Source organism: Nesoenas mayeri (assembly GCF_963082525.1).
Source record: "Nesoenas mayeri genome assembly, chromosome: 1".
NCBI lineage: Eukaryota > Metazoa > Chordata > Aves > Columbiformes > Columbidae > Nesoenas > Nesoenas mayeri.
The window spans coordinates 51,476,547-51,498,686 of NC_137541.1; the positions used below are offsets into that span (position 1 = coordinate 51,476,547).

Consider the following 22,140-nt stretch of genomic DNA (forward strand, 5'->3'; position numbering starts at 1 on the left):
TCTTGGAGGTACTTTATATTGGTAATATAGTAGGAATGTTTACCAAAACTGTAAATGAGAAAGCCGGGCTTTTGGAAAATTGAAGAGATTTTGGAGTTGAGACAAAAGAGTATAATTTGTATAAGGTCATGTTCAGAATTATTCTGACAATATAGGACTTTAGAAATTGTGCCACTGGTTTCTGCATACCTTTGAAATCCAGAAGACTGAATCTAAAGAGATGGAAGTTCTTAAAAGCTTCAGTGTAATAAAATTGTCCCTTGTCAGTCACAAAAACTGACTACAAAGTAAGAAGTATGTTGAAGAGCAACATGCCTGTGAGAAGAGAACAAGCTAAAGGAGCATTTATTTCGATTATAGGATATTTTCATGGCCTTAAACCATAAAAGTTAGAAAGGTCCAGCTATATTTAAATCTTCTTGAATTCACAACTGTTGTCTCATTTTTCTTAATCAAGAAATAACTTTTCAGTTCAGTTGACTGAGTTTGGCAAAGTTGGCAGGGAGCTATCCTTAGACTTAACCACAGAGAGCCCAGTTTTACACTCACTTCAGATTACAGTTACGTTGAAATATGTTGCTCCCGGTCCAGGTCAAATCTTGACAAGGCTGCTGAACAGGAAAACAATGTCTGTGATAGCAGTTTAGAAAAGGAATATAATGATGTGAGGTCCACAATCAGAAGCTGATAAAGAAAAAAATATGTGATATGTTTGATCATATCTTAGCAGGTATTATTTGGACGTGAATGTTTAGGTTGGTTACCCAATTTTGGGTACAACAATGGTAAATACAGTGGTATTTGTCTAGATTTATTTTCTAATAAAGTGTCTTTTTTTAAATTTTGGGGTTTTTTTGGTTTTAGCAGGTATGACACCATCATCATTAAGAATCTTATCATAAACATAAAAGCATCAATGTAATAAATACGCATTTCTCAAAAGTAATATTACTGAGTTTTATCTATATTGAACAATTGGTTTCTTACCTAATTCTGTGCTATGATCACTGTTTGCTGTAATATTCATTCTAATGTTCATTAGAATGTTAAGATTCAGAGGCTACCTAGGAAGTTAAATAAGCAATAACTAAGTAATGAACGCTACTGTGATGGCAATTAAAAACCTTTTACTCCAACAAACTGCAAAGTAAAAATTCATGTTTATTTGTAAGACACGGGAGGGTTGCCATGCTCCTTTGGGAACATTAATTTTGCCTTAATTTATTGATTAAATCAAGAAGGTAGAACAAGTATGAAAGCAAGTTAGCTATGTGGTTCTTCACAACTCAGATCTATAATCTGATGACTACCCTAGAGCTGAAACTTTTAAAACATGCCAGACTTCAAACTGTTGTTCCAGCCTATAGACTCTACAGTCATTACCATAATAAAACCATTGAAACAATAAGCTCTATGGGTGATGGATTTTTTGCAAATAAATTGTTCCCAAACATTCAAAAATTAAGTAAAAACCCCAGCATAACAATGCACAACATTATATTCCTTTATTTGCCTTTCATGTTGAAGGGATTTTTTTTTTTAATAATTATTTAATAATTATTCATTTATTTAGAAAGTGGTGGTTCAAGGACCAACCAGAGGCTACGAAAAAATAAACTGTTATGGAATATGTGATGAAATGATAAAATTTTGCAGTAGCATTTATTCAATATTCTTATTGAGCTAAAGGACGATTAAGGCTTTGTATTAGGTACAGGTGATATTTCAAAATAAAGGCATAATGAACGCTGCATTTTAATGGATGAGTGACAGATTAGCATATTTAAATCCAGATCTGTTGTTGTCTGTCAGTTAACATATGCTGTGAGTTTACATTTGTTTCACATGATGTATTATTACTCATAATTTAATAATATATACATTGAAGTATCTCTCTTAATCTAGCCAAAAGTCACTTATAGCACTAACTGATGGGTGATTGTTTGTTGGGGGCCATAATTTCTTGCGTTTAGGTTTGAGAACCATTTGAACCATAAAGAGAAAGAAATAACTGAAGCTATTCAGGAAAAAAAAAAAAAAAATTATTAAGATATGATTACCATTTACGAAGGGAATCTATGGTGATGAAATTATAACAAATTTTTTCTCAGACCTAATTCTCTTATTTAAGCAAGACATTTTAAAACTCGGTGTATTTGTTTAATATCAGAAGATACAGATTGTCTCAGACAGTTTTAATTCCCACTCTTATATTTTCCTATAATTGCTCTGGGTGAAATGTTGCCCTCAAATCTCAGCCTTGGCACTGAAATCAGTGGTTGTCACACAAGTTCGACGAGGGCTGTAACTTGGAACTTAGTGAGCAGTGAATCGTCCTGACTCATATCACAACAGCTTTCAACATTTATATTAAGGAAGAGTTGTTTAAAGGGGGGTGTCCCTCAGATTTAGGATACTGGTCAGAGCTGATTCAGATGGTCTCTAAAATCAGAACTTGAACATAAGTTAAAAAACACATATGAAGAACAATTATTTTCAAACTAAATTATTAAGATCAAAGTAAATCTTTTTCTAATCTAAATTAAAATTAAACTACACACCAGGTAATCCTGCCTTAATTCTTCCCTCCTACTCCGTGCTTTTTTATTCTAGGACAGGACGGTGTTTTAGGGTGGTTTTGACTCAGGATTTTTGCAGAAATAATACAGTGATAGAAGCCTTTAAATTTACACCAGCTTTCCAAAAATGGCAGCTATACATTCTACCAGTGTTCTACTGTTTTTAATATATACTAATGTGATCCATTGGGTAAATCATTTATTATATGGGCTTATGAAACAGAGGGTACAAAGAGACTGAACTGTGCAATTTATCAAAATAAGTGAGTTTTATATTAGCCAGATTTTCCAACACATCATAGGACCTGAATCTTTCCATGCTGTGCATTGTCTGAGAGTAAACTACAAAGTCAGAGAGAAAGGAACTTATTTTCCTGTAGCTGGATGGGATTTTAATAGCACTACTAATAAATAAAACAATATTTTTAATACAAGAAAACCTGCTCATATATGCACTAAAATTGTCAATGAGTGCCATACTAGTGAACTTTTGTGGACATGTTTTTCTTGACAAGAAACACTTAAAACGTATGTTGCAGCTACTAACAGATGGAAAGCTGACAGAAAGCTAGCACTTTATTTTACATCACTTGGTTTTAATTTTCAGCCTTGTGACACTAATTTCCTGTAACACCAGTTACTTCCATTGTGTTCTATATGAAAGAATGAGTCTTGTTCTTCAATGTATGACAGCTCTTTCATCTTACAATCTAAAACAAAACAAAACAAAACAAACAAACAAACAAGCAAAAAACCCCAAACCAAACAACAACAACATCAAAAAACAAAACAAAACACAACATAGTTCCCTAGCACAAAGTAAGGATAGAAGATAAAACAAGACAGTGTTGACTATCCTGTCATTTATAGGTTTCTTTGTTTCCTTAATGCCCTTTAGTCAATATTAATATATTTGGGGTTTTTTTAAACCTCTCTGCATGTGTAGACATAATTTTGCAAACACTACAAATGGCCAATTTTGGGAACAAAATGTTAATAGATTTGACAAATTGCATGCTCAGTACTTTGTCCTTTTATTATGTATATTGACCACTTATTTACTTTCTTTTGCAGATTGTAGCTTTGCGTGAACAAAATGCACACATTCAAAGGAAAATGGCGGCTGGTGAAGGGGCTGCTGAATCAGAGCATATTGAAGGAATGGAGCCAGGGCAAAAGGTTCATGAAAAGGTATAAAATGTTAGTTTTCATTGGATCATGTGATCAATATGAGAAATAATCAGGTATAAGATATTTGTAATTTGAACACTTCATAGGAATTCCCTTCAGAATATTGCCTGCCTACTGAAACTAGTATAAAAAAATGAGCTTGTTTAAATTGAAAGGAAAAGCAAATGGGCAGGTCTTTGCTTTTTGATGGGGCATTGAGTTCAACCCACATCTTATAAGAAGCTTTTCTTGGATTTTTTTTTTTTTTTTTTTTTCCTTAAAGGCTGAAGGAGAAAAACAGGTACAGAATAACTGATATATAAACAAGGCTTTCTTCTAAGGCTTAGTTTTCCAAACTGATAGAAACCAAGTTGCATATCTCCCTTTTTTTCTTCACACTTATTGAATTTAACTGAAAGCATAACATAACGTTTAGCAGACAGTTGATATGAGTAGAGCAGCTGCTTGGATCTTTAATTGTGTGCTTTTTTCTAATGGCATGTGATGAACAGTAGCATGCATCATACTTATAAAAATAACACTCATCATTACCGATTTATTTTATAGGCAGTCTAATTTACAAGGGCGCACTTGCACAGCAAGCATTAATTTTACATCTTTTCCATTTTATGTTAAGTATGTATTTTTCTTTACGTAATCTTTGTGGCTGAGAAGCATACAGTAAATACTGTTCCCCTTCCTTGCAAAATCTAACTCTTGGGCACATCTGTGCAGTTTTGTTAAAACAGTGAACATCCTACTCATGCTTTTAAATACAACCACATTGCTTAGCTGAAAATCTTTAATTTTGCACTTTCTTTGCAAGATATGTCTTCTGCTTTGAGCCATAGGGCTCATTGCTTATAAGCAGAAACAGGTGGAAATAAGAATATTTGTCCTTTGAGAAAGCTGCATATTTAAACATTAATGAAAGAGGAATGAAGGCAAATGTAACATATTATTTTCATTTCATATTAGGTGTTGCTCAAATACTATGTCCAGAAAATTTCTGTGCTTCATAATCAAAGCAATTTAAGTTGATCTTGCTAAGCTGAATTGAAGGCTTGTGCTAACTAATTTTTGCTCCTTATAGTAATTAGAGCATAATGGATAGGGAGTTAACAGGAGGCTATATTGACACCAAATCAACCAGTGCACTCTAATTCATATCCTCTGCACTAGCTGTTCTCTGCCTTTCTACTTTAGTGCCCACCATCAGTTGCCTCTTATTTTGTGAAAAGAAGTTCTCGTGTCATAAAGTACTTCAGCCTAAGACCAGAAGAATGAAACATTTCAAAATAAAATAATGGTAAATAGAAGTAATTAGAAGTATTAACTATGAATACTCATTACTTTAAAAAAAAAAAAAAAACAACCAGAAAAAATTCTAAGAAGACAATGTTTTCACAAAATTCCAAACTTTATAAGACACCTGCAATAGGAAAGTATTAAGGATTTCAACATGGAATTATCCCAGTTAAAAAAAAAAAAAAACAAAAAAACAAGCAGCTTTTTGGATCTAGCTTTTTGTGCCTGGAACATCTGCAGATTGCACTGAGTTGCTTTCATTGGCAGGTGGATGCCAGGTCATTAAACAGGTAAGGTCACACATGCTCTCTAGGGGGAACTTCTACTGGCATGGTAAAATTTCTTCTCTATGACAATAAAGCTTCTGAGATATATCATTTAGGCAAGAGACATTTATAAGCTAGCAAATACAGAAGCTTGAAAAGAGGCCAACTAGCACAAACCAAAGAGCTTAAGAGGACTTCGAAAATCTGTTTAAAAACCTGACAAAGATCACCTGCTATGGGAATTAAGATGCAGCCATTTCTATTATCGAATATTCTCCTACCTAGGTGTCTCACCACTGGACACGAGTTGCCACCATCCAGAACCTTAAAACAGCTGTGTTAATATAATTTACTTTATTTAAAACCTTTTTTGTGCATGTGGCATTTGAATGGAATAGGGGTGGAAAAGCTCCATATTATAGTAAAGAGTATTTTCTGGTAACTGTTGTTATTCAGTTATTCTTACATCTCAAACAGCCTCAGTAGATGCTATTGCTTTAAGCATTACATTTTACTTTCATGAAGACAGATGATGATTATAATTTAGCTTCCTTTGCTAATTATTTTATTTCCTTTTTAGTATTTCTATACTAGGGAATTCAGAAAAGTTATTTGTCCTGGGAAACATACAGTATTTCTATCTCTTTATTTGTCTTGGGAAACATACAGTATTTCTATCTCTCCCCTGATGACCTGGCTTTCATGGCCAGCTTTTCTAAGTTGGAAGGAACATCTCCACCACTACCAGTGTTTAAAGTAATCTTTTTTGCCTGGGATTTCAGGCAATATTTACCAGGGTTTTTTTTTTTTTGCCTAAACCTAGCTGTTTAAAAGCTTTTAAAGGTGCTATGACATTTCTTCCCTACTGTTCCTCATGTTGAATTTTCTTTACATGTATGATTTGTAGGAATTATCTTGGCTCAAAGAGAGTCTAAGCATAACTTGGGTATTAAAACTGGTACTACTACTGATGATGTTGAATTTCCAAAATATTTCTAAAGTGACTTATACCACTGAAATTCTGCATATTGTGTATGAAGTACAGGAAAGCTTTCATATCTAAGCTGCCATATCAGTAGTTGACTGACCAACAGTCAGAGCAACTGACCAAAAGTCCAAGCAACTGACCAAATACATCCATATTTCACAGAGAAACAGTTGGCACCTGCCTTAGTAGAAGATGAAGGGACTATTCTCAGAAAAGTGAGTCAGTGATGTTTCATAAGGCGGAGATGCCATCCTAGGATAACAGTGCATGAAAGAGTAATATCTTGTCCAGTCACCATGAGTGTTAAGGTCATAGGCTTATGGCAGATATGAGGATATGCCATATCTGGAGGCAGGTAACGGTATGCTCCAGTTTCCAAGAACTTCTGCAGCAATTTAGATAGTGTCTTAGTAAAGAGCAGATGTAAGGCACAAACTTTTAGTTGTTTTGTTTGGTTGGTTTTTGTTTTGGTTGTTATTGTTTGGTTTAGGGTTTTGTTTCATTGGGGTTTTTTTTGTTGTAAAGACAACACACACAAACACACAAAATCAACAGTGCTTACACCATAAAAATACTAGTTTCCTCTAGGAATTCTAAAACACCAGACTTCTGAATTTTAAGATTACTGTCAATTATTCCAAGGTACTTTGTGGTTAGACAGGGCTTAATTTGGTCCTCAGGCATGGTGATGCTTGTACACCTGGGCATCATGTGAATCACCTGTGCTCATACTACCACAGACTGTGCTGATGAGGAGCTCTATCAGATAAATCAATCCTATCTCCACTGCTGCTTGTTTGGAGGTAACCCCATGAAATATTATATTTTTCTTTCTCACCACTCTTCTAGGTTAAATCCTAGTGCAAAATTTATGAATAATTGCTGGTTGATAGCATTTAGACTGAACAAATCTGTGTCAGATGTTTTGTAACTGGAGAGAACTCTCACTTGGAGGTACTTTTTTACTGTTCTTGGGATTAACCTTTATAAAGCTAGATTACTGTATATATTTTGCCACATATGTAGCCAACTGTAAGGTTCTTTCTAAAAAATAAAAAGGAAAAGTACCTTGCAATCAATAGCCTTACAATTTGCCAACTGCTACAGTCTGGTGTCCTTACTCTATTTTTGTAATTTAAGTGTACTTCCTTCACTCAGTTTGCCTTCAGTATTATTGCTGAGGCTCAGGATTGAAAGGGTAATATGAAATGAATTAACAGAGGGTACAGTATTCTGGGTTAGTCTTGTTTTATGCTTTCTCCTGATGTTCCTTTTACCATCATTCTTGGTTTTTACTAGTAAGCCAGTCTGTGGGTGGTTTTCCTTTTGTTATTTCATGGTAGAGGGGATATGGGAGAGAAGTAATGATCTAGGAGGGATTTATTATGTGTGATGCTCCAATTTGCTGTCCTTCTCCCTGCTGACACTCCTATACAAGCAGCAGATTGCCTTACTGCTGTGCTTTTTGGATCTTGAAAGAAAGAGAATCTCATACCAGGGATGTTGGTTTCCTTTTCATAGTATTCAGCAGTAGGGAACATGAACATTTATTTCGCTCCTCCATTTCCACAGACTATAAACAATTCAGTTGTTTTTGTTTTGTTTTTTCCCCAGACATTTCTTGTTTAGTCCATATTACCATTTATGACACTCAGTCCTACAGGATATTTTTGAACTTTTATTATTCTGCGGTGTCCCTCCTCTGTTGTAGTTAATACCATCACTGTCATGAGACTTACTTGATGATTCTTTCACCTCCTTTCTGGTTCTCTCCCTAAAGCTTTCTTTATAAAGTAAAAGTATCTCTGAAACACTTACTATGGGCTGTGATTCCTCAGCTATTTATCTTCTGTGTGGTGATATAACACACACCAAAAAAAAGAATTAAAAAAAAAAAAACAAAACCATCAGGCCTTTCTCTTGCTTTTGCTAATTGTCTCATTCTTCCCAGTAATGAGGAAAGCAAGTGCTACATTGCTGGGTGCAGATGTAGTCACCCGTTTACCTTTGTTTGCTCTGAACCAGCCCAAGCAAAGACATCTGAGGTTGTATTAGGTCTTTCAGACTGAGACCAACCAGGTTTCTCACCTGGCTGAGAAACCCATGGAAAGAAGCAGTGGGAGAGGGCAGGGAGCTTTTTTGGCCTGAGTAGCAGACATGCACAATTGCAGCTCTGGTACCTGTTGTATCTGTGGAAAACAAAGAGTAAGTCAAGACTATATGTTGATACTATTTCTGCAGCATTGTGGTCTAAATAAGTAAATATGATAGAAACAGATTATATTTGTTGGATAAACTAGTTAGTAAAAAGGAGCAAAACATTGGAGCATATGAGCTATTTGCCACATTTTTTTTTTCCAAAGGAAAAATAGCTGTTGTTAGTAGATACTTTTATGTAAAAATATTGGAATTAAGGAGTGTGTCCATATGTACCTTTTGCATGACCACATTTAATGGAATCATGAAATTTATTAAAGACTTTATCTGGATGACTAACTTGTAAGCCAGATCTGCAGATCACATACATTTTTCTTTCTCTCTGCTAGAATATTTCAACCAGTTAGGAAGTTTTCCTTGATGTCTCTGCCCTTCTTTAAAGACTTGCCAGTTGTTTCAGCTTACTTTTAGTACTTTCTTTTCCCCCACTGTACTGATTTGCCCCAATTTTCTGCAAATATTGGGGATTTTGGCTAGTCTAGGGATATGAATATCTACTTTGAAACTTCTTTTCTGCATGTTCTTTTGAGAATATTTGCCAGAGTGCTTCAGGTGAAATAAAATCAGAGTTTTGAAGAGATCTCTGTTAATTATTATAAGCATTCAACTAACATTTACAAATGGATTGTGATTAATACTCTTTGAGTATCAGAATTATTTCAGCACAGAAAATTCAACCTGATTACCACCAGAAAAGTTCTGTCCCCCGGCTTATTCCATACGGAATTCCTCTGGGACATGGGAGGTTCCTCCTCCTTTCACTAAGGCAGAAGATGTGTTTGAATCCACTTCATCTACAGGATGTTTTTGCTTCTACCAGCATAGCATATTTTCATATTCTTGTTCAAGCGTTTTTTTGTTTGGGAGAAGGGACAATATGACCTTAAAACTGTTGGCAAAAACTCCCCTGAGAATCTGAGGAAAGTTATGTCAGTTGTTTCTTGAATTGATACTTAATAACTTCCTGCCTGTGGTCGTTTGAAGTGATTACTCCGTGTGATGTACCCATATAATGGATAAATCATAAAATGGTACCAAGCCATAAAAGTGACAAAATGTTAGTTAAAATCCTTGGGTAAACTTTTAAAGTGCACTTCAACGTTCTAAAAATACCAACTTTTAAGCTGAGGTTTTTGCTTTTAATAGTATTTTTAAAGATAACTTTTTTTTTTTTAAATCCCAATCATACTAAGAAAAATCAAAATAGAATCATAGAATTGTTTTGATTGGAAAAGACCTTTAAGATCATCGAGTCCGGCCATTTACCTGTCACTGCCAAATCCACCTCCAAACCATGTCCCTCAGAACCCGATCCACGTGTCTTTTAAACCCCTCCAGGGATGGTGACTCCACCACTTCCCTGGGCAGCCTATTCCAATGCCCGACAACCATTTCTGTGAAGAAATTTTTCCTAATATCCAATCTAACCCTTCTCTGTGTTGACTTTTTTGTAAATTGGAAATTTTAGATGCCAGCCAGCTCTATATATGAATACAGGAATAATGTAAAGCAAAAGTGAACTATGACTAGAATTAAAGCAACTTGTACAAAGAGTTCATCAAAGAATTATGAGTTTATGTGCATAAATCAGAATATATATGCATGAATAACTGGCAATCTAATGGTCAGGGATTAATTCTAAATATGTTTTTGTCTTTCCATAAATCTCAGGTATTAGGTAAATTAGTAGAAAATAATATATTTTTCACTGTTAGTTTATGTATGTTTTGGTTATTAACATATTTAGGAAAAATATTAATAAAAATATTAATAAATATTAATTTAAAAGTTCTCTGCCATTGAGCATACTCCTAGCTATCAAAGCTTTCAATTTCAAAATGACCATGCTCTATATGTCATAAGGTACATGATCACATGCCATTTATTGCTTCTCAGATTTTATATTTGGCTTATTCCTGGACCACTATGTAGAAAATTGTAGGGCAAATTCAATGCATAGTAAAATTTATTTATCTGTGACAACCACTAAAATTGCTGTATCATATTAAAAATATAAAACAAATTATAATAATCATAGATAATAAATCTCAAATTTACACAGTGAAATAAAGCATGACAGTTAGGATGTTTTATCCTGTTTGAGTACTATTTTGTTTACATGTGTGATTGCTGCATAGTAATGGGATTTTGATTAAAGTAGACTAACTGAACACTTTCCAAACAACAAAGTGAGTGTAAATGAGTTTTCAAATTGCTATTGTCATTTTACCATGGTATCTTCAAGGTAGATCAATGATGGTTCAGTGCCTAACATAAAATGTCAAGATAATATAATTAACTACTGTAAAGAAAGCAATTTTGGAACTGAATTATTTGATGTAATTAATTTTTGGAATAAAATAATTTTATTCAGTGATCCACAGAGGGGCAGGTGATCTTGTTCTGGGTTCATTTTATGGATGATTGGGGAAAGAATGTGGCTAAAGCCATTAAACAAAGTAATGTTCTTTGAATTTTCTAGAAGATTTCTGTATAAATATATTTTGACAATAGTAATATGGAAGTATTAATGAAAACAAGCTTGGTTTCCTCTCAGATCTTGCTAGAAATATTTCATATATACATTGCTATACACTGTACCATCCGAAGGACACGCAGCACCCTTTACAACCAATATTCCTATATGATGCTCTCTGAGATCCATAACCTATATAAAATGGCTGTTACAGTGAAATACTTTTTTCCCATACTGCATAATATAAATTTAACTGATAAAATTGCACCTATTCAAGAAAGTTACTGATAGGTTGGACAACTTTGGTTTTAGTTTTTCATGTTGCAGTTCAAAACCAAATCATTTTGGGTTTCCTTGTTCTTTTTGCATATGTTTTTGTCGTGAGATAAATAAATTTGGATGAAAACATGCTTTGCCTTTGCTGGAAAAGGCTAGCATGACTGTTATAATGAGGCAATGACAGGAACTCCTCCTTGTGAATGCACTTCTTTCCCGAAATCATTTATTTGAAATATAAATCATATTCCTGAGATAATATTCCAAATGCTTTGTGAGTTCTAGACTCTTGATTCTTTTTCTTTGTAACTGTATTTATGCCAGGGCTTTCAGCAAGCACACAAATAACTTCAGCAGACCTTGTTTCTAATGTAGATTCAACCAGTGTGTTGTCCAACCTCTAAGCACTTTCTGGTAGAGCGAATTTGTGATTTATTAGTGTTGCTTCCTGTCTGCAGCATGACCTATTTTGGAAGTGAAATAGACTTTGATTAAGTTTAAATGTTGTGTAAGTTTAACCAAGATGTATACCTGCAATTTGGTGATTTTTAGTTGTTTCGTTGTAATTTGTACTTGAACAGCCATTATGTCAAACTAAAGCTATTTTTATATAGTCTTCTGCTCTTAATGCAAATATTTACTTCTCTATGTGATATTACACTCTGGAATTCCTTGAAATGAATGAATACTAATATTTTGCGTTTTTTTTCAGAACTACATCTGCCTTATCTACAGTGAAAATTATTGTGGGTTTCTTCACCTAGTTGATTTTGTAACATTTAAAATAATCTTTGTTTTAGAAATTCTTTAGATAGATTCCACATTAAAAGATAATTAATAAATACTGTCACTTCTCTGTTAACAGCGCCTATCAAATGGCTCCATAGACTCAAATGATGAAGCCAGTCAAGTTGTTGAACTTCAGGAACTACTGGAAAAGCAAAACTATGAAATGGCACAAATGAAGGAGCGTTTGGCTGCCCTGTCTTCCCGGGTGGGAGAAGTAGAGCAGGAGGCAGAGACCACCAGAAAAGAACTCGTTAAAACAGAAGAAATGAACAGTAAATATCAGAGAGACATCAGAGAGGTAAGGAGTTCATCACACCCACCTCCTGTTTCTTGACTGCTGTTCCTGTGATACCCTGTACTAACTGATGGAGGCCCATGAATATGGGAAGCAAATGTCAAGCACTGATAAAAGCCCTCATACATATGAAATACAAAATGTACATTAAGAAATAGTATTAGAAATCTTTCCGTAAAACTGTGTTTGTAAAAGTGGGTGTGTATATGTGGAACTCTAATGGGAGCAAGGACAACTCCGTTGTGGTTTAGTATTACTAGAGTAAATTCTGGCAAGTTTTCAGCTATTTCAGGTTTTTAAGATGAACTCTATTAAATAGAGATGCTGGTCATGTAGATAGTCTAAAGTACATTTTTAAAAATCTGAGCTTTTTTATAAAATGGCGTTATTTATATAATCAATTATAATATTTATTCATGTGTGGTAACTTCATTACCCCTGTTATAATATACTGCTATTTCTCCCTTAAATGCCACATTACACCATCTACAGGCTTACTTGCTTTCAGCCCTTCACTTCCTGAGGAAAGTGGCCACTAATACATTTGCAGGTAGAATAATTAGCAAACATCAGTGCCAAATCTGCTGAGAAAGGTACTTGTAGAATGGAAGTGCCTGTAGTTATTTCATGCTATCACAAAAGATAGTCTTTCTAATGCAGAAAGTGAAATGCCTGCAACAAGAAGGATAGTTTAGTATTTTGTAACTTGGATAAATTATAGCATATTTTTTCTGTAAGTTTTTAATGAATTACATATGTAATTACTTTTTTTTTTTTTTCTCAGCAATATGCAAAAAGATCACTTGGATATGGTCCATTTTGGGACTAGCTATTTGGATCAATTGATATGTTCATTGTATCTTACTTAATAATCTTTCTTCAACATTGCTTTCATAGTGTAATATAACATAAGCAACAAGACAGGCTCATCGGTGAATATTTTCATTGTGAAAGATTACATGGCAACATGCAAGCCAGACACAAGTTTAAAACTAGTAAAATTTCCTGCTTTCACTAAAATTAATTGAAGAGAAATAAATAATGTAATAGACAGACTAATGGATACTCAATCTAAATTACAGCTGTTGGCTTCGGTGAGACCAGCTTGTCATGCATGAATAAAAACGGCTCAAGATTTTAAATAAATCCTTATCCATAACATATATGGATAACATACCCCAGTGTTATGGTTATGTTATGTTATGTATCCAACATTGTGGTCGCTTTTTTTCTGGGAATTTCAGGATGTGTTGCCTGCTGTCTTCAACATGTACTTCGGCAGAAAATATTAGCAGGACCCAAGAATAAGAGTGGAAATGGAGATTTACATTTTTTTCCCCACATTGCTGCCCTATATTTCTACTGTTGTATAATTATATGAGTTTTTCTATTTTCTGATCAAGCATGCTGTTGTTGAAGAAGCAAACAAGTGAATGTGAGCAGCATTTGCTATGTGTTTTTTCACTGAAAAATATAGAAACTAGGAAAATATACAAAAGGTAGGATTTGTTTGCTCTACTCAACAGCTACCATTTTAAATACAGTTACAAGAAATATCAAAGGAAACAAATTTTCTTTTAAACAGAAAAATTACTGCTGACCATACTTTACACCTCTATCTCCTCTTAGCATGAAAATTAAACAGGTATAAAATTATGTGGCATTTTAATTGCATGGTTCCTGATAGTGTGTTTTTGTCATGTTAGGCAATGGCACAAAAGGAAGATATGGAAGAAAGAATAACTACACTGGAAAAGCGCTACCTCAGTGCTCAGAGAGAATCCACCTCCATACATGACATGAATGATAAGCTGGAAAATGAACTTGCAAACAAGGAAGCCATCCTACGTCAGGTGCAGTATCTGTGTTAGTCAGTTGCTTTCTTCATAATAATGAAGATAAATGAAAAAAAGGGAGAAGATCTATAGTAGGAGTTTTTCATTAGGTTAATCTGTTAATTTGTAAACAAAAGATCAGTTTGTCTAAAACAAACAAACAAACAAAAACCCAAAACCAAAATCACAACTTTTTAAGCATCTCTAAGCTTCATATCAGCCACCACATCTCTGAATCCCGAATCAACATGTACATTCAACATTGTAAAATAACTGTGTTTTCTAACAGTGTCTTGCATATTTGTGCACCATCATATTGCCTAAGTAAAGCTTTATGTTTGCTTCTTATGTAATGATTTTCTGAATTTTATTTTTAAACAAAATATCAAAAAAATAGTGCCAGCAAAAGAAATTCCCTTTCACAGGAAAGACCAAAATTTGCATACAATAAGTTGTAGTGATTTCACAAATTAGTAGTATGTAAATAAAATTTTACAAAGCTCAATGATCCTTGAATATCTTTTAGAAAGGTATATAACATGATTGTGCAGTTTTCTCTCAGGCTACTTTGTTTCCACGGGGATTCCAGAAGCTGAAGTGTAAAGTGAACCTAAAAGAATGTTTTGTGATTTGAAGAATACAAAGTGAACAGAAAGCTAACGTGAAATGAATATTATTCAAGCTGTAAAAGATTAAATTGCTCCTCAGCCTCAGTATCAGACCTTTATTATTTATCACCTATCATATCTTCACACAATATAAAATGCTATATGAGAAACAAGCCTGTGTGACCTGAAAATCTCCGCTTCTATGACTATATGCAGAAATATTTACACACATGCATACATCCCTCTGTATGTGCATATATATGTACCTGCATACCTCTTCAGGGAAAGGAAAGCATCAGAACTCAAACTCTCTGGCTTCTGCCAGCTTCCTTGGAGTATTTTGAGAGGTATCTTCAATTGTTAGGAATAAAAAACACCCAACAATGGACAAGTAATGTACCAGCATCTGAACTTTTATTGCTGTCAGTGTACGACATGCTGTGCTGCACAGGTTTGCCTACTCAAACCAGTAATCAATAGAACTAGACCTAGAATATATACAGGCAGACTTAAAGTTGATTTGCAGAACTGTGAGGTGGAAAGCCTAGTTTTTCATGCCTTTAAAGGATTAAAAAGGCATCTAAAAGCATACTTCTTTTTCATCTTTCACTACCTCGAACAGGAAAGCAGGAAATACGAAGTCATTAAAAAATTCTTAATCATATGGTGCATCTCAGTAGGACAGAAAATACTGCAGTTATCAAAAGTCCTCCTGTTTAATGTTTATCACAGATTAAACAATTTCACTTGTGTAATATGAGACTTAATTGTAGGTTCACAGTGAAAACTATCACTGCAACCTTAAGCAAATAGCAACCAGGTTATGATCATGTATTAAATGTAAGTTTTAACATTTCCTAATATATGACTGGCATTTGTTCAGAAAATTGTGTTTGGCAATTTGTTGAAAAATTTTGCTGGGAATTCTGTCCCTTTGGAATTGTACTTCTTTCCCATTTTAGCTCATACATAAACTTTTCTGTGAGATAGATTCAATATTTCCACATTTCTCATTTTACTGGCACCGATACTTTTATTTTGCTCAGATAAACAACACATTGATCAGAGAATCTTTTTGTTCATCTTCATTAGTACCATTTTACAACTTCTTTTCTTCACCTTCTCATAACCCTTGGGCCTCAATTCGTTCATCATTAATAAGACTGTCAGCTTACACTGTTTCATGCTTTCAACCTTTCCAATGAGCTCTCCCATGCTGTGGAGTATCTATGCATATGTAGTGAGTTTTGCTTGCTTCTCTCATACTTAAAAAACTGAAGAAAAATCTTAATTCTGATTTATTTATTTTTTTTAATACCTGTTTATCTATCTTTGGCATTCAGTTGGAAGACAAAAACAGACAGCTGCAAGAGCGTCTAGAGCTGGCGGAGCAGAAGCTGCAGCAGACGATGAGGAAGGCTGAAACCTTACCCGAAGTGGAGGCTGAGCTGGCTCAGAGAATTGCAGCTCTGACTAAGGTACTGCCCTGAGAAATAGGTTCACTTCAGAAGCCCCATTGTTTTACATTGATTTGCATCCTGATTCCTTACCTCAACACCTAAACGAAAGTAGCTTCAAGCTGATTTGAAAGGAGAAAACGTTTCCTGATGAGTCTGTGCCACGAGTTTAACCAGGAATGGTCTCCATGCCTTGTTTGTAATTATTAGCATTTTGGTAACAGGAAGAATACTTATCTGTAAGTTACCCTAGACTATATTTACAAAGCAGTCATATATTTCCAATGCACATGAGCATTACTTATCACAGAAGGATTCATTTTACTATGTAAGCATTTCTAATTTCAGGGGAAAGAGATAGGGGGCAGTCTCATTCCTACACCTACTTAGTTCTTCTAGACATTTTCTTTGACAATGCATAGGAAACAACAATTATTTGCATTTCAGTAAGAGCTATAAAACCAAATCTTAGTGGCAGCTGGGATCATTTGTAGGACATAAGTGAAGACAATGTGCAGTGCATATGTAAATGATTTGTTTTGAATGATTCTTTGCACCATATATCTGAAAAGACAAATGTGAAACCCTGAGTGGACTTCAAACTGTTTTTTCAGATAAATTTATTATTTGACAGCTTTCTTGTAGTAAAAATAAGAAGATAAAAATAAATTTTCAGTAGTGTGGTTTTCATGTTTGGCCTCTAATATTTTCAGGTGTGTATGTAGTTAATACTACAGCTTGGGTATTATCAGTTTCATAAAGATGTGATAATATGTTTATTTTTCATCTCTCAAAATCAGACAAATAAAGAAAAATGCATTTAAGAGATTGTATGACATATCACTGTGATGTATCTGAGCTTTCCTTTCTCTGTTACCAAGGAATGTTTCTAGCTCTTTATGTACCTAGCCATTTTGATATTTGATGGATTGTTTTCAATTCTAATGTTTTTCTATTTATAGTGAAGCCTTAAGTGCTGAGCAGCTCACTACTGCAGTCCAATTTTTAAGTAATTTAGTTAAGAAGTAGAAAGGAAGATAAACTTTGGTGAGATTTGATGGTTGAATGGTTGAGGTTGTTTTATTATTTTAGTAAGGCAAGATCATTATTCAGTAATCAAGATTTTGTGCTGTCCATAGATTTATATGAATGGGTTGGAATTTGAGAGACTGAAAATAGGGGCAGGGGGATGGGAAGAAAGAATCAGCAAAAAGGGAGCTACATGAAATGCCAAATATATATAATTTCAGTTTGATAAAAACTCAGGTGTGTATAAGGGCAATATCTTGGCATTTCAATTTCTTTTTTTTTTTCAGTTGTTTCTGATTCAACAAATAATCGCATATTGTAATTCCCTCAGTAGCTTAAGAATATAATTTTCTATTTTAAGAAAGTTTTTCCTGAGTAATTTCTCCAGCAATTAGTCACCAGTAAGTATTTTGCAGTCTCAAGCATGTCTTTTCTTGCAACTGCATTTTTCCTTGAACATATGTTAATTTCAAATAGTGTAAGAAGAAATCCCATTTCAACCATGCAGAGCACTCAGGCACTTCCATAAGATATTGTTATTGTGACCATAAAGCTGCAGTATACATCTCTGTCCTTTTACATTATTTCATGGGATGTGGTTAAAGAACAGTGAACAGAGCTGACACTCCATCCCATTTCACTTTAATGTACTTTATCAAAGTTTTTGCCAAGCAGAAAACTCTAAAAAGTATGTTAGATTGTAATGACAGTTCTGTTCATTTCTCTGTGATTACATGAAAAACTGAAGTAATTTTATTTAGAATTGTGTCGTCTTGGAATACATGACATGAAGAGGTCTATGTTTTATATATCTTGTACATAATGTCTTTGCAAACTGTAGATCTTATTAAGGTGCTGGTTTGACAGCTCCAAAGTTCGAAGTCCAGTACTTTTCATGGGTCACACAAATGTAGCTCGGAGTCAAGGATGGTACTGTAGTCATTGCAGCTTACTCTAAGTAGTTTTAAATTAGCTAGCTGGTATACTATTACCACACTAGCTATTCAATGAAAGCTACAAGACCTACTACCTAAGAGGCTGAATAATGCTTAATTTTTCTTTTGTTGAGGTTTGTCCCAGCATATACCTTGTCAGTAGGGCTCAAATTAGCTCACTTCTGACTACCTTAAGTCTGCCTGCCCTGAGCTATGGTCACTGCATGTCCATGTATAATGAGTAAAAGATGAGCCCCCTGCATCAGCTAGCCTTTCTGTGCTGCAAAAAAGTCAAAACTGATTCTCCTTTCTTTTGTACTACCTCAATGAAAGTGGCTTCTCTGAGATTAATGGGGTTACAATCACATGAAAGAGGTGAGTTAAGCCTAATATTGTACATTTTTTTTTAAAGGGAAATAGTATGGGATAACTGGAAATAATGACTGCTTCACTGTGGGGAAAATATAAGGCCAAGTATTTATATGTGGAGATAAAACAGAACTAACATTATGTAGATGTGATTTCCTCCCCCCACCTCAAATTTGAAATGCGCATGTTACAATTCTGCATTCAATTTTTTATACTCTTCCTCACAAGAAGTTTGGGTTGGGATTCTGCAAAAGAAGGATGTTGAATGAGATCCCTCTATGTTGTCAGTTTTTAAAATGAGTTGGTTTTCTTTTTATATCTGTACGGGCTAGTGAATGTCTTTTTGCTACTTTTCCATGACCAAACTAGTCCATAAGGAGTGAACTTCCAAAAGTTTGGACTATGCAGTAAAGTAAGATAAGTACCCGTAAATTTACCTGAATCATTTGAGCTTCTCTTTGGCTTTGTTTTCACTGTGTTCTGCCCATTGGGTGAGCAACTGGAGGGTTAGTCAGCCTGTGGCAAACTAACCTGGAACAGCATGATCCCATGTACTCTGCTGTCCTGCCTGGCCATCGCACTCGTATCTGTCTGGTCATGACAAGTAGCACAGCTCTCAGCATGTATCCCAAGATTTAGACTACCATGACTCATTGAGCCACCTTGTATTCACTCTCACAGTATTGGTCTGTTTGCCTTCCCTGAAGAAGAGGCAGTTGGTTGTAGAAAGAACTTCCCTCCTAATATTAACTAAACCTTTCTTTATCCTACAAGATGTTTATTTTCCTCAGAAGGGAAAGACATTGGACCATCTAGAATCTTCAGATGGTTAGTCTGTCAAACACGGTTTCTCCTTCCATGTATTCAAGGAGGGGTCTAGTGGAGACAACCAGCATCCACCTACTTCCATTCACTCACTCCCACTAGTAGTCACTCTCCCCCTCGGGTGCTTGTGCAGCAGAGGTGACATGTCACTTCTCTGATCACAAGACAGCAGTCAGCATTTTACTCCATCATTCCTGTATGCAGGTCACCAGAAATACCACCAGTGCTTTTCAGCTCCATTAGAGAAGCACTGACATGGAGAAAAGGAAACCATAATCATAATAGAACACATTTAGCATAATAACACATTCAGCTTATTTTAAGGGTAATAAAAAATGACTTTAAAGTTGGAGGCGAGTGGGACACAATGCTGGTTTTGTGACAATGTGGGGATCTGATTTACATTAAGTAGGGAAGAAGTGACAAGGAAGTGAAAGGAGGTCTGCAGTGAAAAGGAAACAAAGAGGGGAAAAAAAGTTCTTCTGCAAGAAGTGGATATGGTTAAGACAGAAATGTATCTGAGAACAAGGGAGAGAGAGAGGATGATGTGTTAGCTGAAAAAGGAAGTTGATAAATCTTCTGAGGGGGAAAAAAAAAGAGAGAGAACATCTTCTATGGGGAGGGAAGCCCAAGAAACCTCCACATTTACAATACATTACTGTCTTCTCAGACCACCCCTCTTCTTATGCTTTCCTTTCTACAGAAGATTTTCTTCTGATAGAAGGAAGAAATTAAACAAGGAAGTTTGACAGAGCTAAATGGGAGGAGTTACTAAACCTACAAGGTGTAGAAGGTAGTGAGGGAATGAAGGAGGAGCATATCTAGTGGGTACCTAGTAACTGAAAATTTAGGTTTCAGAAAAGGGGGTGACTTAAGCCAACTTATTTTGTCACATTTCTAACGCGTTACAAGTGAGTCCATGAACAAGTTGATAACTTTGTGAGCTGTTGTGACTCGGTCACCATGGTCACCTATTTCCACCTTGGATTGCGTAGCTCAATTCAATAAGGCATTCTTTCTTGAATAACTAACTCATTCAAAGGATAGCTAAAGGAATGTGTGCCATAAGAAGCCAGTAGAAAATCTGGAGACCGCAGGTGTGCAAAAGTCAAAGTCTCAAAAGTGTGGAAATGGGCTTGTACCATTAGAAAATTTTAGATTTGTTCCTGCAGCTCAGCATGAGGAAGAAAAATGATAGCACCTGTGCTGTACAGGTGCTTTCTGCATCTGAAATTGGATTATTTTTTCCACTGAGATGCAAAGACCTAGAAAATGTGCAGTGCCAACAGCAACAGATGATGTGAAAGCAACATTTTTTTTGTGGGCGCATTAGCAGTAGGAGCAGCAGCAGAGTTTTAACAGGGTTAGAGAGCAATAATAGAAGCTACTTCGGTATTCTCTCAAAGTAAAATTTTCCTGTCTATTACTGGCTTATATTAGCTATTCCTTTGCTATTTCATAGCATATAGAGTGCAAAGTGAGCATTAAGACTCATGCTGGTATCTCATAGGGGTCAGATATTGTTAGTTTTTGTCCATATATTTTTAATCCAGTCTAATGTACAACTTCACAAATCTATTTATAACTGAATGTGGTGGTTAAATGCTTTAAATGCTAGTTGCTGAATACTGCACCATGTGTTTTACTAATCCTCCTGTATAGAGTACTGTTGAACAGGCATGCAAGTCATATATTAAGAATAAGAATGTAGGGTAAGGTCTGCCAAGAAGTAGTCATGCAAGTTCCACTTCAGCAAGTTTTTAACTCAATTAACTCTTAGCAAGGCAAATCAGAAGAAATCCAATTTCTCTTTATGAATCTCACAGCCCACAGTTCCTCCTTCTGTCTCACATGTATCTGAAATTCTGCTACAGCAAGATTACTAAAGCTGGTGTCTCGGCCTCTGCCTCATGACACAAGATAGAGACTGAGACATTCAATATTTTTATGGTAGGCTCCCAAGTCTCCTAAAGAGCCTGTTCCAGTGCGACTGTCTGGAGCTGAATAACACATTTGAACAACAAAAAAGTGTAGCCACCAGTGGAGTGTCAATTCTAACAGTGTAGCTTGGAAAAGCTTATGCAGGAGGTATTTGCAAATCCATTAGGGAATAGCTGAATTGCTACGTTATTTTTGTTTGGAAAGGTCTCAAAGCAGGAGTATGTACGTGTGTTTCTGTCCCCAGCCCCTACAGAGGACACCCTTTTCACTCATGTCCCTGTTGCAGGGGCTGCACATGCATTTGGCACCTAAGAACTGGTGGTTAAAACCACTAAGTTGCATTAAAGCCCAGGGGAGGTACTAAGGCTACATACCTGTGCTTGTCCTCTGCCAGGCAAACAGTTGAGCCTAATTGTTTAATGTCTCTGTTATGAAATAATTTGGTTCTTTTAGAATAATACAGAATAACACTTTAGGAATGAACAAATGAAATTCACATAAAGGAAACACAGAATAATCAAATACATTTGAAGTGTTTAGGATAGTGACATTCATTTTTATTCTAAGGCATAGTCAATTTTAATCAATTTTAATGTCTCTTCATCTTACAAAAGAGAGGTAAAGGGAGATGAGTTTGGAGATCAACTCCATTTTGTTTTATGCTGGAAAACAAAGTAGCGGTACTCTGAGACACATTCAAGCAGGTTTGTTAGCAAGGATGTATCTTTCAATATTTTAATATTCTTAATGAAATAACTGAAAACTATAATGCAAAAG

General features: G+C 35.1%; 1 protein-coding gene across 4 annotated transcripts in view; it reads left to right on the forward strand.

Moving 5' to 3' along the window:
- Window positions 1–22,140, forward strand: part of PPFIA2 (PTPRF interacting protein alpha 2) — a gene marked incomplete at both ends in the record, with an annotated part of 303,052 nt that overhangs the window by 225,827 nt on the left and 55,085 nt on the right. For all 4 annotated transcript variants that reach the window (XM_080355800.1, XM_080355801.1, XM_080355802.1 and 1 more), the window contains 4 exons: window positions 3,654–3,770; window positions 12,146–12,367; window positions 14,071–14,217; window positions 16,151–16,285. In XM_080355800.1, the coding sequence (XP_080211926.1) occupies window positions 3,654–3,770; window positions 12,146–12,367; window positions 14,071–14,217; window positions 16,151–16,285 (621 nt within the window). The remainder of the gene's footprint in view (window positions 1–3,653; window positions 3,771–12,145; window positions 12,368–14,070; window positions 14,218–16,150; window positions 16,286–22,140) is intronic.